Consider the following 17319-nt stretch of genomic DNA (forward strand, 5'->3'; position numbering starts at 1 on the left):
CCACCGCAAACACCCTCCTGCCTGGCATAACGCGAGGAAATATAGACAATGCCCACCTAGATAAAACCACCGGGGGATCATCCACTCATCAGATCTCCCCAGAACTAGTATAAGGGTAAGCTTATATGCAGACCACCAACGGTCCGGAAACCGGAAAAGCAAACAGACAAGACCATCACGTATACTTTGAAAGATGGTGAAGGCATACACTAAGGATGACAGAGCTCTTAGATGTATGCTCTACGTCAAAGGCAGCCAAAAAGCAAGTCGGCCAGCGATCGAAAAACGAAGACAAACCGACGTCAAGGGGAAATCAACGAATGGTGAAGTGGATGCTACCATTGGTAGCGCAGGGAAAGGATTAGCGAGATAGTCCTGTCTTACAGGGCTCGCAGGATCATCGGATGGCACGATGCCATCTCGGTAACGAGACAATTCATTCCATCATAACTCATAGCACACACACTAAAAGTCTGGGAACAAATGGCCGTGTCTGAAGAAGAGAAAAAGTGAGTAATGTGTTCATCAGAAATGGAACGGATTGAGAAAGGAGCACATACGGGTCTTCACCAGCCATGCCATACTGTTCAGTTTCTTCCGGATAGCGGTCGTACTGACTCGCATCTCCTTGGCCACCACGGATGGGAGGCACGTAAGGAGCATCGATATCCTTGCGGGCCAAACGGTCCCAGGTGACCTCGGCAAACCAAGGATGGTTTTTAACATCATCGGAGCCGCCATGGAGGTTTCCCAGGCGCTTGGTCAGATCAGCCGTGATAAGTTGCGACAGCAGGTCAACAGCGTCTGGGTGCAAGTAGGGCGGGTATTTTACTCTGCCACGCAGGATATTCTCGTAGATCTTGACCGGGGAGCCACTGTCCCAGAAAGGCGTGAAACCACACAGCATCTCAAAGATCAAGATACCCAGGGACCACCTTGGACACTGTCAGTAATTGGCGCCAAAGGGGCATGAACATCAATAATGGCAACCCTTACCAGTCAACCGACTTGTTGTAGCCCTTGGAGGAAACCACCTCCGGGGCGAGATAATCGGGTGTACCACAAAGGGTCCATGTGATGTCAGGCACCTCTTTGGCAAAACCGAAATCGGTGATCTTCAAATGGCCGTGTCGGTCTAGCAGCAAGTTTTCAGGCTTCAAATCCCGATAGATGATGTTCTGCGTGTGGAGGTACTCCAGGGCAAGAGTGACTTCCGCCGCGTAGAACTTGGCGACGGGGTTGGGGAACCGCTACATGAAAAAAGAGGTACCAGACATCAGCTTTACGTTTGTCGGGCGGGCCAAGTCAGAATTAACCCACCTGTGACTTGCGGAGCAGACTGAAGAGTTCACCACCCTCTACGAAGTCCATGACCATGTACAAGTTCCGGGAATCCTGCCATGTACCCCATAATGTGATTAGGAATGGATGCCTGACGCGGTTCAGCATGCGGCGCTCATCGTTGGTGTGCTCAATCTGTTTCATCTTGACCACTTGCGCCTTCTTCAACACCTTGACGGCATAGAAGCGGTGGTTATGTTTCGACTGCACCAAATGCACGCGACCGAAGCTACCGGTACCGAGGGTGCGCTGAAGGGTGAAGTCATCCAGAGAGTATTTCCCTTTGGTGGTGCGGGCATCACTGCGAGCGGCGTGGTGAGACTGCGCATGACCGCTGGAAGCCGAATGCATGGCGCCTTGCTGGGAGGGATGGATTATATTCTGTATACTAGCCGCATTGGCATTGGGCTGCGGGAGGCCAGAGGTATGATGGGCAGACGGCGAGGCTTGCGTCACAGCGGATTGCATGGAGGCTACCTGACCGTCGGAGGATTTTTCTGCACCCGAAGACCGATTGGGCTGTTCTTGAGGGACGGAATTTTGAGGCTGAGAGGGGGGGTTCGTAGAAGAGCCAGAATTGGTGGCGGGTTGGGGTTGATGGTGGTGGTGGTGGAAGAGGTGGTGGTGGTGGTTGTGGTTGTGGTGGTCTTCGGCAGCGTTTGGTGACGTCTGCGTCTGGGCCGAACCGGCTTCAAGCTCTTTGGAGAGGGTCTGCGAATCTTTCGTTCGCCGTTTTTTCAGCAAACCTCCTAAACTAGGCATGGAGAAAACGCTGCTGTAGGCAGTTTAAGATTAAATGTTAAAGCCCACGATGGTCTTTTTCCACGTGGGAAAAGAAAAAAAAATGTAAGGGAGAATTAATGATACGTGCGATAGCCGATCAACGCGACCCCTCTTTAAGAGATGCTCTCAGAGAGGGGGGGTAAGGGAAAGGAAGCAACACAGTAAGAATAATAATATGGAGAGGGAAAGCGGCGAGCTTTTTCTCTTTGGGACGGGTTCGGGCGCGGATACAGCGAAGCCCCCCAAACAGAACTGAACTGTACTGAACTGAACTGAACAAAACACTGGTCCCGAACGGCGGTCAACGGAAACTCAATTGGACAGACGGGCAACCGTAAGGATGACCGGATAGGAAAGGAAAATGTGTAACGCGGGGGAGTGTGGGAACCTCTTGGGAGGGATGTTTGGACTGGAGTGGGAGAGAGAGAGTAGTATGGCTGGTGTGCGGGAGGATCGATGATGATGATGCTGATGATGGTTGCTGGATGTGAGGGGGAGAAAGAGAGAGGAGAAGAGAAGGAGAGGAGATGAGAGACAGAGGGGAGGGAAAGAGATGCTGCAGTGACCACCAGCACTACTACTACTACTAGCTAGTAAAAAAAAAATACTACGAGCACAAGCACCGCAATAATTTATCCTATTTCATTATAATTATTTTCTGATTAGTTTGATGGACAGAAGAGAGTGGGAAAAACTAGAGAAAAAGGGAAAGCAAAGGGAGAGAAAGAGAGAGAGAGGCGGGGTTGGATTGGCGTGAATCGGCATGAATTGGGCTTAGTGGACATTGACAGAGAGTCAGTCAGAGACTCAGAGTAGTTATTTGTTAGTTGTTTGTTTAATTCTCTCTTTTTCCAAATGCGCTTATTCCACGTTACAACATGAACTTAACCGAAACAACTACCCATTTAAAGGCAAGTCGCCCTTCCCTACTTATGTCTAAAAGCGGTCGGTCGGCCACAAGTCGAAGAAAGCTATGCTACTTACTACTTACTATCTCCATCACCACTTTTGTCGACTCCACCCCAACGCTAAAACATACTTTGTCTGGGCCAGTAATTTTCCCACAGTAAAAAAGAGCAGTCAAATAACTGCAGTGGTACCATAAATACAACTCACTCACTCATCATGACATTTGGGATGATAACCGAACCAACTCTCTTTCACACTTCCCCAGATACCAAAGTTGTATTACAACTCTGCTTCAGGCAAATAGTATAAGAAGAACCCACCGGGTCCAGCCGATCTCACTCCTCTCGATCCATGGACCCTTCAATTGCTACATTATCATCAATGATGCATTCTTTCGCACTCCTTCTCGCTTATCGAGATCCATGTCTCCCAATCCCATTTCCGGGTTCAGACTCGCCCCGATGAGGTCATCATCAAACACTGTTTTCAGATCTCGAGTGTGTGTGTGGCTTGGAATTCCGAAACGAGGAGCCTCCTACTACTTAGTACTAGTAGGTAAGAGAAGCTGGGAAGATGAAACTGCTGGGTGCAGAACCAACCACTCTCCGTATTTCCTTGCGGATTAGTATCTATCTGTCTATGGTATATGCAAACTGTCTACTTTCTAAAGACCCGAACAACATGCATGTTGGGCAGCTGGCAGCTGGCTGGCAGCATAGGTTGCCTTGTTAACTAACTACGTACTTACTAGTTAACTAGTTAGTTAGTTGATTGCTTACCGCTGAAAGATGACTTCATCACCGCCCCGGTGGATCCTCCAAGAAAGGCGAGTGGAAACCGCCCCGCCTTCGGGGCATTTGGCTTGCCCTTTGTTGAAGCCAATCAAGCTGCCCCCTGACCGGTCAGGAATTCCCCCGTCCGGCGGCCTCCTGGTTGGTCGGGAGGCTCACTATGAACTGATCTTGACGCTTGCATCCACTTAACCTACTTTAGCACCTGAGATACCAACAGTTAGTGTACACGCTACGGATGAAATGCGCACCGCCACTATCAACAGATGCTATTTCCGCGAAGTTGTGAAAGAAAGAAAGAAAAAGTCTGTTCCAATTGTTGTTGATTCCCCCCCGTAGCCCTGGCTCCATGCTGCTGCAAACTTCAAATCCAACCCGAAAAGCTGCCCGGCCTATGTACTCCTACCTAGTAGTAAAGATTGCAACGCCGCACCTCCCTCCAAACAAAGGTCGGAGGGCTCGCTTCCACTTCTCGGTTCCCTACATAAAACAGCAAGCAAATAACAATAGCAATGCGTGCCTTAGATGCGATAATGCGCCATGTTCTTCTTGATCTCGTCCACGATTTCCACCGCTTCCAGCGCATTGCGTGCCTCAAAATCATACCGCTTCTGCTCGTTGGCATCGTTGCCGCGCAACACCACCACCCGGAAATTCTTCGGGTGTCGCCGGCTCACCTTGCATCCCACGACATCGTTGAAGCTGATCGACCGTGTCTTGGTGTCCGACGCGGTCTTGCCCGTGTCCGCCGGCATGATATGCATGTAATCGTTGTCAAACGTCAAGATCCGGTGGTTGGATTGCGTAAAGCCCATGGATTGTTTGCGCCAGACGTAGTACCGCCGGTAATATCCCCCAATGAGATCTTGCTTCTGCGTGAGCGGGTGTAGCATGCGCTGTCCGCTCTTCTTCCCCTTCTTGCTGGGTGCGCTGGTGCTGTCGATGAGGAGCGGCGCGTTCGGGGAGGAGCTGCCCGGGGAGCCCGTTAGTGACTGCGGCCCGAATCGTCGGCGCACTAGGTCCAGCTCCGTGATATTGCCCAGGGCTTCCACGGTGCGGTCTAGCGGTGCGATCGTATTGGATCCCATCACCTTCAGTAGATAGTTCCCCTTGTCCAGGCCCCATCGCTTGCACACCGAATCGAGGATCTCGGCGATGTAGCTGTCGGTAGACGTGTTGAGCGTCGTCACCTGGGTGGACGCTTCGACATTGATGAACCGGATTTTCAGTGTCTTTGACACCCCCAGGCGAGGTGTGGCATGGGACGTGGGCACGGCAGGCCGATCCGCGGGTGTTAGTGTATTGTCGTTCAAAGCCGACGAGAAGGGTTGTCCCAAAATCGGGTTCGGGCGAGGTGCCTTGCTTTGCGGGACCGGCTGGCTTGTCGGGGCGCTCGTCGGAGCAGGTGCCTCTCCGCTATCCTCAGAAGAAGCTGTCTGGCTAAACTGGGGGAACTGGCGCTCGTTGGCTTCAAATTCCGCCTTCGATGCTTCGACTAGCGCGAATTCATCATACTGTTTCCCTCGTGTCCGTCGACCAGCTGCCCGATTGTTATTCGATGTAAAGTCGGCAATTGGCGATGTTCGACCTAAAGCGGGGAAATCATATTCGACTTCGCCATCTTCCACCATTCGCAGCGTCCACATATTCACGGTAAGCTTGCTGCGTTCAACAGCCGGTTCGCGACCTTCTTCGCTGTATCTCCAAAGCGCTAAGCCGATTGCTTCCACAACTGTTACCGGTGCAGGCTGCTCTGCAAGTTTGGACTCGCGCGCAATTGGCAAATCGAGTGGTTCATCGGGATCGGCGGAGAATGGCAGGTAGAGTTTGATATTCAGGACATCGGTCAAGCCTTTGCCTGAAAGCACCGCGAATTTCTCCACGGGGTTCGTCGGCGCTTTCTTGCGCGCATTAAGTGCCTTGGAAAGCAAACTAACGGGTTGGACAGTGCTGATTGGCCGCGGAGGTGGCAGATCTTGGAGCTCTGGTGCTGGGCCTCTGGGTTTCCTTGGAGATGCTGTCTGTGACCCCGTGCCATTCTGCAACTTGTGCATCAGAGCAACCGGCGATGATGAATCCAAGCTACCCGTGATCCCAACCCCTGCAAGTAATGATGCAGAACCCGCCGTTGCGTCAAAATCAGATGACAGGGCTGAACCCACAGATTCGGCTCCTGAGTCCTCGGCTTGCTCATGGAGTTCTTCCAGGTCCCGAGGGCCCGGTGGGCCATTTCTCCTTCTCGCAGGTTCTATGACCTGATCATGGCTAGAGAACGAAATCTGACGCCTTCTGAAGGCAGATGCATCCAGGTCATTGTCCGAAGATATGTCACTGCTGGCTGTAGTCGTAGTATCGCGCCGCGGCCGCTCGTTTATGCTGCTAACAGCCGTTCCCAATGAGCCAGTACGGTAATGGGTGCCCATTGTTGGATGTGATGGAGACGTGACCATGACCTGAGGGCTTTCCTGGCGATCTGATGAGCGTATGGGTGAAGATCCGGCTCTAGTTCGTATGGGCATCTTCGTGAACTTGATCTGGTTCGCAGCACTATGATTCGTGAGCATGAGACTGCATATGCAGGTCTCTGCATCCTTTGAGCCAATTGACTCACCTTCGAGCACTGTCCCCATCATCGTCGCTCTCATCACTCAGGTCACTGCTGTCATCATCCTCCGCTTCTCTGTGTTTCTGTTGCTCATGCTGCTGTCGTTCCCTCCGGTGGACTCGTTTCCCGCGGTTTCGACGCCCAATCAGCTCTGTATTGGTCTTCCCAGTCACCATTCCCCCTTCGTCATCGTCACCTTCATCCACCAGGCCGAATCTCTGCGCATCGTCTCGGGCAACACCCAACTGGTAATATTCCGAGGTAACCGCCGTAGTGGTGGGGATCGGTGGTGAATTTGTCCGCTTAATGTGGGCAGCCGCGCTCTGCGTATTGGGGTTTGTAGAAGCCGAAGACCAGCCAGCTGCGCGGAATCCTGGCGTGTTGAGCACAGTGTTGTTCACGTTGATAAGCCTATCGCCTATGCCGTCCTTTATGGTCGACAGATAGGAAGTGCGCAACTGCCAGATTGTGAAACTGAGATTTGGTTAGTCCGTTGGCTCAACACTGCATGTGTGCGATCACCGGGGGGGAAGATGAGGGGAGGGGGGTGGACGCGAGATGGGTCGCGGGGTCAGACACCTACTCTTCATTGTGGAGAAGAGACATGGTTACCAATCGCTGCAAGAAAAAGAGATGAGTAGTAAGAGATAGAGTAGGCCTCGTCACAATTATGGAAGAACGACCATTTACTCCAGGAAGAGCGAAACCGCTGTCGGAATTCGAGTGGGCATGATCTCCGGGCTGGTGCAACAAGGGGAAATGGATGGATGCGCTGAACTGGAGCAGGCCGAAAAAAAAAAGTAGTAGGAAAAGAGAGCGACCGTGGGATGTGAATGCAGGACCAGCCTGATGGTAAGAAATGAGGGATAAGCAACGCAAAGGGACGAGGAAGAGCGTCCTGCGGCGATGAGGTTGTGTGGGGATCAAAAGCACTTGCAGGCTCAGCCGTCGCGGGCAGAAGATGGATGGCCTGGAGATCCCGTGGCCGATCTCCGCACCGCCGCAACCATTCCTCTGACACACCGACGTCTCCTTTGTCGGACCCAAGAGGGTGGTTCCCTTTATCCTTGCACGGTTACTAGTCTATGCAAGGCAAATTAGCTACCGAGGGACATGCCTTAGTATTGGATTTTCGTATATCCTTTACAGTGTGCAACTCTTTGGTCCCGGCGATGGATAGATGCGGGGTACTACCCAGTATACGAAGCAATGAAGAGATCACCGTACAACCTTGGAATTTCATAATATGGTCTATCATACAATTGGAGTGATTCATTCCAAGCTGATAATGCGATGATAATCACACAAAAACAATAATCATCCACTGCTGATGGTGACATCGCTAGTAGCCCGCTCATTATACTAACAGAACTGATAATACATGGACATAAACCGGAGGTGATGACTCCGTCGCTCTCCCAATTTCTAGATCATTTGGCCTTGGGTTTCCGGCCTCGAGCTTTCTTGGGTTTCTCTTCCTCGTCGTCGATAAAATCATCATCGCCCGCTGCTGCCTTCTTCGATTTCTTTCCTTTGGCTGCTCCGCCCTTCGCCGCCTTCTTGGGCACGCGAACATACTTGTCCTTCTTCAAATCAAGCTCTTCGTTCTCGTCGTTGTCCTTTGAGTCGTCTTCGAGCACCTCTTCCTCATCCGACTCCTCAAGGGCATCTTCGATGTCAGGCTTCTCCTTCGGCATCTTCTTCGGAGCAGCAATACTGCTGGCCTTAATGAAGGGGAGGGGATGGGAGCGCTGGTTATAGATCCGTGTGAATGCTGCTTTCGTCTGTGTCTGCAGCTTCACATTGGATTCATCCATAGGTCCCAGCCCAAGTTCTACCAAGGCATCCCAGTCCTCGCGCGTAAGGAAATAGCTGTCCATGAAATCGATGACATCGTCGACACTATCCTTGCCTTCCACCATTAATCGGCGGACTAGCCTGTCCCAGAGGAGCGGCATATACTGTTGTCGAATCTCATCTCGATCACCAGATGCGCGAAGACGCATATGACCCTGAATTTCTTTGATGTAACGCCAAAGCTTGCCTATAATTGGTGTTAGCACTGCAAACTATGATAGCCAACAGATCGCACAAACCTTGTTTACTGTTCTGTCCCAGCCAACTAGTAAACCCGGGCCGCTCCATCATGTTTCCGTACGTATAGCTGGCTGGCCGGACAAAACTGAACACGGCATGGGTAGGCATCAGACTCCATTGCTGCTGAGTACCATGAATCATTTTGTCAACGAGATCACCATCACTGATGCTTGAAGCAGCGTTGTCCATTAGTTCAAGTTGTTTCAGCTTCTGTTCTCTGCCATGATAGGCGCCAGTCAACGCCGGTCGGGTTTTCAGATAGTTCTCTTGAAGCATCAGAGGACTAAACTCGTGATCGTTGAAGTAGAGTTCGATTTTATCATTCAACGTAGCCTTTGAGCTTGGCGAGAACATTTGCGCACTGAGAATCTTGCCGACAATATCCCAGGGCTTCAGAACGATGTGCTTTTCCCATGCTTTAGACATTTGCTTCCCCTTTTCGAAGTCTAGGTTTGTCTGGTCTAGTTTCACGGTTGCAAGCATGTTGATAACTTGCCGGATGTCCGCGTTGGTGCCTTCAATCAGACTGTCCAAGACCTGAGGCGGGATCCTCAAGCCCTCGCGGAAGCAGATGGTCGACAGTCGGGCTCTAATCTGCTCGGCCGTCGGCCGTCTGAACGGAAGTTCATATGTGACATGATCGAAAGGCTTCATTTTCGGGAGCCTTCGCTCATTACAGATCAAAATCAGCGGGATGTGAGTCTTCTTGGCGATGGAGGCGAGTGCTCCTACACCACCTCTATCACCGGCGGACATGCCGTCAACTTCATCCATGATGAGGACCAAGTTCTTCTTCGCACTTTCCACCTTCTTGCCAACACCCGAAAAGTAGCCTTGTAGCGAAGTTGTATCCAAAACACCGAGAAGGCCGTTTTCCACGAGCTTCTTGCTTCTTGTGTCACTTGCATTCGTCTCCACGACATCGTACCCTTCTAGCTTTGCCACCAGATGTGCTGCTGTAGTCTTGCCAATTCCAGGCGGTCCGTGAATCATGACAGAGCGATACATTCCTGACCCATCCTTCCCTGGCTTGTTGAATCCAGCCTTGGCATTCTTGTGCCAGTCGCGAAGCCAGTTCTGTAGTTTCTCGACAACACCTTTGTTACCACAAATCATATTCATCGATGTCGGTGCATATTTGGTAGTCCACAGGCGGTCGTCTGTCTTCGTGCTTTGCGTCGTACTTTGCGAACTTGAAGGCGGTTGAGGTCCTGAGGGAGCCGTGCTGCGCGCAGCCGCCGCCTTGCGCTTCTCCTCCCGGTCGATCTCTGCGGCCATCGCGCGAATTTTTTCTTCCTCTGCTTTCTTTTTCGCCTCATGTTGCTCTGCCGCTTTCCCATCTCCACCATTGGCTGGAAGTCGACGGATAAGCTCGAAAAGCCCCTCCTCGTTGATTGTCTTTAGGCTGTGCTGCTTAATCGTTGCCAGCTTTTTAGGCCCGGCATCTGCTCCCAGGACGACATAGCTGGTTTTGGAACTAGGTGCCCCAGTGACTTTACCACCATACTTCTTCACCAAGTTTTGCCCTTCATCGCGGCCGAGCGTATCCAAGACACCAGTGAAAACGAAAGACAGCCCTGCAAGACAATTTTCCGCTCCCTGTGGTATGTCCGCCCCCCCAGCTACTGGTGACCGCGAGCGCTGTGCGTGAGCAGCGTAGTTGAACTTGGCCTTTTCACCAGTCTCGCGCGGGGGAGAGGGTGGTCTGATCGTAGGTATGCTGTCAAATATATCCTGAATCTCCTTGCTTTCAGGTCGATCTGTTTTGGCAGATGCCCTTGGCTTCTTAGGTGTACGGGGAGCGGCTTTCGTCTCCGCAGCCTTCTTAGGACTAGACTTAGTATCATAATCCTCGTCCTTCTCAAGAACTTCGGATTTGCGTTTGCGCGCTGGTTGGGAGGCGGCTGACTTGGCAGCTCTGGAAGGTCGCTTGGGCAGGTCCTCCATAACCACATCCTCATCTGATTCCGCGGCTGCCTGCTTCTGTCGTCCCTGTCTTCCGGAGGCGGCACTAGCTGGCTTTACCGCAAGTTCCTCGAAATCACTGTCGCTGTCTTTGTCCTCTTCCTCGACATAATCATCATCCCCCTTGCCTGGTTTCTTGTACTCTGTCGCATGGATGTCATCGTCACCGAGTTCATCGTCCTCAACAATTGTGGTAGCCTTTCGTGTGCCGCGTTGAGGTCTTGGTGCAGGTTTTTCGGTGCTCGTAGACGTTTTCGGTTTCGGGGACGGCTTCGCTTCAGGTTCTTCAGTGACAGCAGGCTGGGATGTCTTGGCCTCCTTGGCAGGCCTGCCTCTCTTCTTGCTAGATGCGAAATAGTCCGACGAAGTTGTGGGTTCACCCTTCGATACTTCTGGCTTTCTGAGTAACTGTTAGCAAATACAGCGGGTAGAGTCGCATTAGGGCAGACATACGGCTTGCTCGGAGCCTTCACCTTCGGGCTTGCGGTCTTGGTAGCAATAACCTCCTCCTCATCACTGTCGTCTACAACCTTTCTAGTCCCTGTACGCGCATCAATAAGATATTGCGGGACAAAACTGATAACCAGTTCTCTTACTCTTTTTTCTCGTAGAAGGCTCCTGATTTGGTACCAATGTCAGTAAATCCATCGGCGATTCGCATGCAGCATGAAATGCTTATGCGCATCGGGGGATTCACATACCTCTTTCTTCGGCGCGGGCTTTGCGGGAGATGGGTTGGAGCCTTGACTAGACTTGCCGCCAAAAAAGCTCCGAATATCAGCAGGCATGGCGACAGATGATTAATGGAGCATGCCCCGGAGCGCAATGGTTGAGCAGGATATTTAAGCGACCCAGAAACGATGCTGACGGACACCCAACTAGCACAGCACAGGCAGCTTCCCAAGAAACACGACGCGCTGCCTGGAGCTCGCCGGCGGGAGACGTGACTTAATTGGCTTACCTAAGGGTGGCACGCGTGTGGCACGTGCGCAGCACTTTCTTCCCTTTCGGGAAGTGGAATCGGCGCTGGAGTGAAGCCGATGGCCTGAAAGTCAGTCTGCGGTCCATCCATCATCCTTCCGGTCCCCCCATTCAGTCCAAGCAGGGCCGATTGCCACGATTCACAATGGGTCCGCAGCTGAAGATGTTCTCGGGGCCTCAGATGGCATTCCTCCGGCCGTCGTGTGAGATTCCCGCAAGCCTCCCCAAGAAAAGTTTTTTATATCCTGACTCCGATGCCGTACAGTAGGTCTGTCGACGCCATTCACGGCTTTCCCGCTATCGCGATGCTTCTCGACGACCTCGCCTGCCCTCGATTGGCTTACCCCTAAGTTCGCCGAGAGATCCAAGTCCCCGAAGGGTCGTCCGCATGTCGCAACTGGTGGTTCTTCCCGCGGTACCACTGTCGTCTGGGGTGATTATGGCTTGCGGATGAAGGACCACGACCGCCGGTTGCCCGCTGCGTCGCTGAAAATTGCAGAGGATACGATCAAGAGACGTCTGAGGGGTATGAACTACACATTGTACAAGCGCGTGAGCGCAAACATCGGTGTCTACACCAAGGGCAATGAACAGCGTATGGGTAAGGGTAAGGGAAAGTTCGACTACTGGACTGCGAAGGTTGGCGTGAGCAGAATCGTCTTTGAGCTCAAGGGTGATCTGCACGAAAAGGTCGCCAGGGAGGCCTTCCGTCTGGCCGGCCACAAGCTGCCCGGTATGTTAACTCTCACTTGATTATATATCTTCAATTATCGACATACGGTGAACTAATAATACAACTGCGGCAGGCCTCTGGGAATTTGTGAAGAAGGGCGACCCACCGGTCGTTGGACTGACGAAACTTGGCAATGGAGTGACTCTGGAGAGCCTCAAACGCGCACGCAGAAGCCCAGCCCTCGGTACTCAGGACCTACCGAACCCCCCGACCTCGACCTCGTCCTCCTCCAGTCCTTCTGCTCCCCAATAATTCAGAGCGCTTTCTCTCAACCAAACCTCTCACTCACGTCAATCCACCTCGGTTCATTCACAACGTCATGACATCTAAGCCCCGACGCCCGAACCAGGTCCATACCCTTGTTCTCTCCTGATTTTCGCCGCCAGCGCAGCACCCTCTTCTGGGGTTTCGGGCTTCAGGTCTTGTGTACATTATCATCATCATCAGCTTCTAGACTCTCTATATCTGTCATGTTTTATCTATTTTTCTTTCCCGCTTTGTCGCAGGTGTCGATGTATTTTCATATGAATATGCGGAGTTAGGAAAAAGAGAAATATCAAACTATACTGTACCTACCTATATCTGTGATTCCCGTAAGACCTGTCGTACCCTCGCCCTTCTCCAGCTGTCGTGCTAGCGGAGTATCCCTGTACTGCTCCTTGTTTCCATTCCGGTCGTCGTCAAGTGTTGTTCTCATCTCGCTGACGGTATGTTGGGAGTGTCCTGCGAGCAACTTAGTCGGTTGCTACATAACCATAGGATAAGATGAAGATAATATAACATACCACCCAACTGCCCCGTCTGCTTCGCCGGTGTCTCCGTAAACAACCGGATAGATTCATACCTTACACCCACCATTAGCATTAATTTTAACCTTGGAAACAAATGTAGTAGGCTGGACATACTGCGTGTTCTCACCACCAGGCTCGATGTCCATGAGATTAGTGCCAGACATTATTCAAAGTGGATGTTCAGTATGTGTGATATTTTATGAATAGATAATTGATTTTTGAAGGTAGGTAAGTAGTTCAGAGTCTCGGGGAGAAGTCGGGGGATATGGTTGTGGTTGTGGTGGATCATCATCTATGGGATGATGACGTAGTCTATCTACTAGCCATCTAGACGATCAAGATGTCATCTCTACCAAGGTTCTGTGGAGAGGTTAACGCCCACTTCGTGTTTTGTTCCTGGCTGCTTTCGGTTGATCTTGATGCTTGATCACATGTCGTTGACTTGGGTTTGGGGATACGAGGATGTACTACTTTTTAGTTGGTGGTTGGCTTGGTATAGTCAGTATTTTGCTTATGCTTAGTTGGGTGTTGATTCGCTTGCTGTGAGCTGGTACCAGGGTTTCGGTGTGCATTCGTTTAATGCAAGATATATATTTAAGTTTTATGGCTTCTAAGAGATACAGGAGTAATGCATGCTAGAAATACTGAGGTGGGTTTCAGCTACGAGTCCCATAGTGGTCCAGATGAGATACGACCCCCGGTAGTGTACAATGAAGTCATTAAGAATCGTTGGGTATTATTGTCTTCGTGATTTTAAAATTCCATGCCCATAAGATAACTGTGCACGGGTTAGCGAATAAATTGAGCTGTTTCGGGGTATTTGGGGGTAGTCGAACCTTTCGTATATGCGCATGAACTTGGCAACGAATGCTTCGAGGTGGAAGATTACTTTCTGTGGAGGAAATTAGCCGTGTATCTTCGACATTCATGCAGCAAGTGAGAACCCTTACGCTGCCTTGAGTGATCCTGTGCTCATAGAACGCCGACCACCTGATGACATCAGGCTTTAGAGCATCGTCGACCTTTGTGATCAGGTTAAATGTCAAAGACTAGATCCCAGTTAGCATATCTGTTCCAGTCACCTAAAACGTACTGATCGAACCTTGATAATAGTAGTCGGTGGTATGCAATGCGTCAAAAGGTCGTATAAGCGTGCGCGGACTTGCAACAGACGAGCTGGCGATCGCTCAGCCAGGATCTCCTCGGCTGTCAACGCAATCAAAGCTTCCCAGTCGGGTGGTGGGATGAGCGTGTTATCCGTCACTTTCTCACTAGAAAAAGAGGCAGATCACGTTAGCTCTGGCACCCCAATAGATAACCAATCGAGGACGTACTTCTGAGCATAGATAGCCTCAAACATAAGAAGCGCGCGACGAAGATTCCGCCCGCTCTCCTTAGCAATCCTCTTATTTAACCCACTTGCCTCAGGCCATCCTTCCTTTTTAGCCGCGTTCCTCAGTACAGTGCAGATTTCCTCTTCATTCGGAGCAGCAACCCTGACCAGCAGGGTACGGGATCGGATAGGAGCGATAATATTCGAGGTGCTATTGGCCAACAGAATCAACCTCAAGTTGGGACTGTACTTCTCCATCGTTCGTCTCAGCGCTGCCTGCGCATCACGAGTAAGATGGTCGGCCTCGTTGATCACAACGACCTTGAAGCGCTGCTTCGCCGAGAGATCGACCTGCTGGGTCTGTGCAATCTCCTTCAACAGCTCTTGCACAACAACACGATCATAGTTTCCAACATCTGACGGGGTGATCTCCAAGTGATAGACCGAAGACACTATATTGAACTCGAGCTTGCGGTTGCTTGTCGTTTGAAAGACTCTAGCGTCGATCTTGATCTTTTCGACTCCGGAACCGTACAATTCTTTGAGCGTCGCGATGGTTCGTGTCTTTTTGCCGGCGCCTGAGGGTCCGTACATGAGCAGATGGGGGAAGTCGCCGCTTTGCGCCTAGAAACAGACATCATTGTGAGGATTGTACTCGAGGTGAATAGTATGAGCTTGAATTGCCTTACCAATGATTTCAGTCGCGCGGACAGCTCGGGGTGGTATGTGAGGGCATCTAGCGACCGCGGCCGCAGTTTGTCGACTAGCAAGGCCATTTTTGCAATTGAGTGTGCAGTTCAATAGTCAAAGGCTTCAGGGTCTTCACTCAGCAGTATGCTTTCCCTTCAGAGCCGATAGATAGCTTAGGCCGGGCGCAGACGCGTCGGGCGTGACACGCGAGCTTAATTGGCGGTCCGTGCCCTATGCTGACTATGCAGCAAATTCACCAATCACGTCCAGCCCTACAAAATCATTGCAGATCTACAATCGAGACGGTCAAGTACGTAGTAGCCAGAGAAACATTATAAACCTTGTCTACATTGAGGTGATAGATGTATAACAATGATTCCTCTATAATTCACGTTTGAACGCCTGAATACTATACATGATATGTCACCCCGCCCATTCCATACGAAAAGCTTCAGTAGTTCTCTGTATGTACATGCTCTATCTATGATACAATGATGGTCAGTGGGGTGCTTGGGACCATCAGGTTCAGGTTTTCATAATTGGCCCATGCAAGAGGAGAGATGGGTCTTCCGAATTTGCTCGGAGGGTCACACCGGAGCGAGCCAGGTCTCTGGGACATTCCGCTGGATGTCACAAGGCCAGGGTAATTTCGGGTATATACGGCTCAAAAGCATTTTACTGCGAGTCTGTTGTCGTAGAGAGTCTGATCGCTTGGCTCCTGGTATGTAGTACATAACAATCAGTCATGCCATTAGCTCGACGGCAATGGCTTCAAGACGCCATTGTCATCATATCGCGCCTCTGTTTCACATTGATTAGCCACATGATACCTCATCATTGGTTTGATCTGGGAGACTTACTGAAGAAGGTATATGAGAGCGTAATTGTGTCAATGCCCTTCATTGCTGGATCATTGGCAAAGTCAGGGTCGATGAAGAAGAACACCGGCATGTCAACCGACTCTCCAGCATTCAGCTTCTGCTCGTCGAAGCAAAAGCATTGGATCTTGCTGAAGTAGGGAGCAACCTGTCCGGGAGTGACACTATACGTCGCTACACCAATAATATCCGTTGGGCCCTTGTTTGTCGCTGTGAAGAATGCAAGTGCTGTCTCGCCCGGAAGAACTCGAACTTCACGTTGTTGCGGTGTAAACTTCCATGGTAAAACATCCGAAACTGATCCATTAAACGTGATTCTCAAACGACGGGAGTCGGTGACCGGAGTGACGCGGGAAGAGGTATCGCCGTCACCTACACGGTGAGTAGCTACGGGTTGACCGTTCCAGCCGGTTTGTTGGCAGATCTGTATGAGTGAAGCCGTTAGCCTCTGCCGCAGACTAGATTTCAAGAGCAGGGTTGTCGAACCATTTTGTACAGAGGGACGGAGCCATAGGCAAGCGCAACGGTTCCGAGAATAAGACTGGCTGTATAGTACCTATGACCTATTAGACAGGAACTACTGATGCAATTGCGATCCTTCAACATACATTGTCGACGCATTGCGCTTTTTCGACTGTGGCGTATTGAAAGGTGCGTTGATATTCTGCCGGAGACACGAATTGCGAGTGAAGAATCTCCTCCCAGAGTCAACACATCGTGTATTTGAGATGGTGGCCGGGCGGAGGCCGGGGCCCGACCAAGGAAGCCGACCCCATGAGGAGATCGGGCGCGAGAACATCGTCAATGATTATATGCGCTGCGGGGAGATATGGAGAGATGCCATCTAGAACTCCGATTGGGATAAGGTACCTGAAGCACGTGATACGATCAGGCAATGCTTTTCTGTCAGTTGTATTATACCGCCTATAATGCCGCCTTCCTTGTTCCGCGCGCCCGATGGTAGCCGGGACTTGTAATTCTATCCCAAACTACCAGATTCGGCATCTCGTTCACCTTGCTAGGGCTATGACTTTAGTCTGTTTAGGAGATTTGGACAATTTAGGCACCTTGATTCTCATTGTGATTATTTGTATATAACATTGATGCTTGGCTGTATGAGAACGACAAACAAACAAATGTGAACATCTGCGATACTGTAGCCAGGCTCGGTAATATATACCTGTAGGGCAAGTAGTGGTAGGTACTTAGTAGTAGCTTACCACAAGTTTAAGATGAAGTTCTATCATGATGATATGACTACATGCCTTCTACTCAAGTCAAAGCACTTTTAGGTGCACTAAAGTATGTAGTACCCTAAGTACCATCACAAGATGTCTCAAACCCAGAGAAAGCTTGTTGAACATCCTGGATGCAGCAAAATCCGATAAAGAGATACGCCGAGTTTTGGCCCTATCAACCCCT

At 50.9% G+C, this 17319-nt stretch overlaps 6 protein-coding genes across 6 annotated transcripts; 1 reads left to right on the forward strand and 5 right to left on the reverse strand.

The window, feature by feature from the left end:
• Positions 1–419: 419 nt before the first annotated feature.
• Positions 420–2269, reverse strand: pkaC (cAMP-dependent protein kinase catalytic subunit pkaC). The gene is made up of 4 exons (XM_025654949.1): positions 1321–2269; positions 997–1250; positions 561–935; positions 420–493 (listed from the first exon to the last, which is right to left on the reverse strand). The coding sequence occupies exons 1-4, from the start codon at positions 2101–2103 to the stop codon at positions 466–468; spliced, it is 1440 nt and encodes a 479-aa protein (XP_025517815.1). The 5' UTR covers positions 2104–2269; the 3' UTR covers positions 420–465.
• A 1755-nt stretch (positions 2270–4024) lies between these two features.
• BO85DRAFT_393844 (Sin1 family protein) lies at positions 4025–7326 on the reverse strand. The gene is made up of 3 exons (XM_025656900.1): positions 7013–7326; positions 6436–6903; positions 4025–6371 (listed from the first exon to the last, which is right to left on the reverse strand). The coding sequence occupies exons 1-3, from the start codon at positions 7033–7035 to the stop codon at positions 4346–4348; spliced, it is 2517 nt and encodes an 838-aa protein (XP_025517816.1). The 5' UTR covers positions 7036–7326; the 3' UTR covers positions 4025–4345.
• Positions 7327–7647: 321 nt separating this feature from the next.
• Positions 7648–11374, reverse strand: BO85DRAFT_447763 (replication factor C subunit 1). The gene is made up of 5 exons (XM_025659784.1): positions 11193–11374; positions 11088–11109; positions 10945–11032; positions 8526–10891; positions 7648–8473 (listed from the first exon to the last, which is right to left on the reverse strand). Exons 1-5 carry the CDS (start codon positions 11277–11279, stop codon positions 7860–7862), a joined length of 3177 nt encoding a protein of 1058 aa, XP_025517817.1. The 5' UTR covers positions 11280–11374; the 3' UTR covers positions 7648–7859.
• Positions 11375–11538: 164 nt separating this feature from the next.
• BO85DRAFT_447764 (mitochondrial 54S ribosomal protein uL16m) lies at positions 11539–12782 on the forward strand. The gene is made up of 3 exons (XM_025659785.1): positions 11539–11675; positions 11738–12205; positions 12279–12782. Exons 1-3 carry the CDS (start codon positions 11618–11620, stop codon positions 12455–12457), a joined length of 705 nt encoding a protein of 234 aa, XP_025517818.1. The 5' UTR covers positions 11539–11617; the 3' UTR covers positions 12458–12782.
• On the reverse strand, positions 12532–13160 carry BO85DRAFT_486349 (uncharacterized protein; the record flags this gene model as incomplete). Its single annotated transcript, XM_025663385.1, has 4 exons — positions 12532–12626; positions 12782–12928; positions 12991–13049; positions 13111–13160. The coding sequence occupies 4 exons, from the start codon at positions 13158–13160 to the stop codon at positions 12532–12534; spliced, it is 351 nt and encodes a 116-aa protein (XP_025517819.1).
• Positions 13161–13749: 589 nt separating this feature from the next.
• On the reverse strand, positions 13750–16696 carry BO85DRAFT_457950 (uncharacterized protein; the record flags this gene model as incomplete). The annotated part of the gene is made up of 11 exons (XM_025661553.1): positions 13750–13774; positions 13833–13888; positions 13947–14045; positions 14099–14267; positions 14331–14953; positions 15019–15092; positions 15224–15259; positions 15463–15479; positions 15876–16321; positions 16384–16453; positions 16506–16696. The coding sequence occupies 11 exons, from the start codon at positions 16694–16696 to the stop codon at positions 13750–13752; spliced, it is 1806 nt and encodes a 601-aa protein (XP_025517820.1).
• Positions 16697–17319: the final 623 nt, after the last annotated feature.

The sequence above is a fragment of the Aspergillus piperis genome (assembly GCF_003184755.1).
Source record: "Aspergillus piperis CBS 112811 unplaced genomic scaffold BO85scaffold_5, whole genome shotgun sequence".
Classification (NCBI taxonomy): domain Eukaryota; kingdom Fungi; phylum Ascomycota; class Eurotiomycetes; order Eurotiales; family Aspergillaceae; genus Aspergillus; species Aspergillus piperis.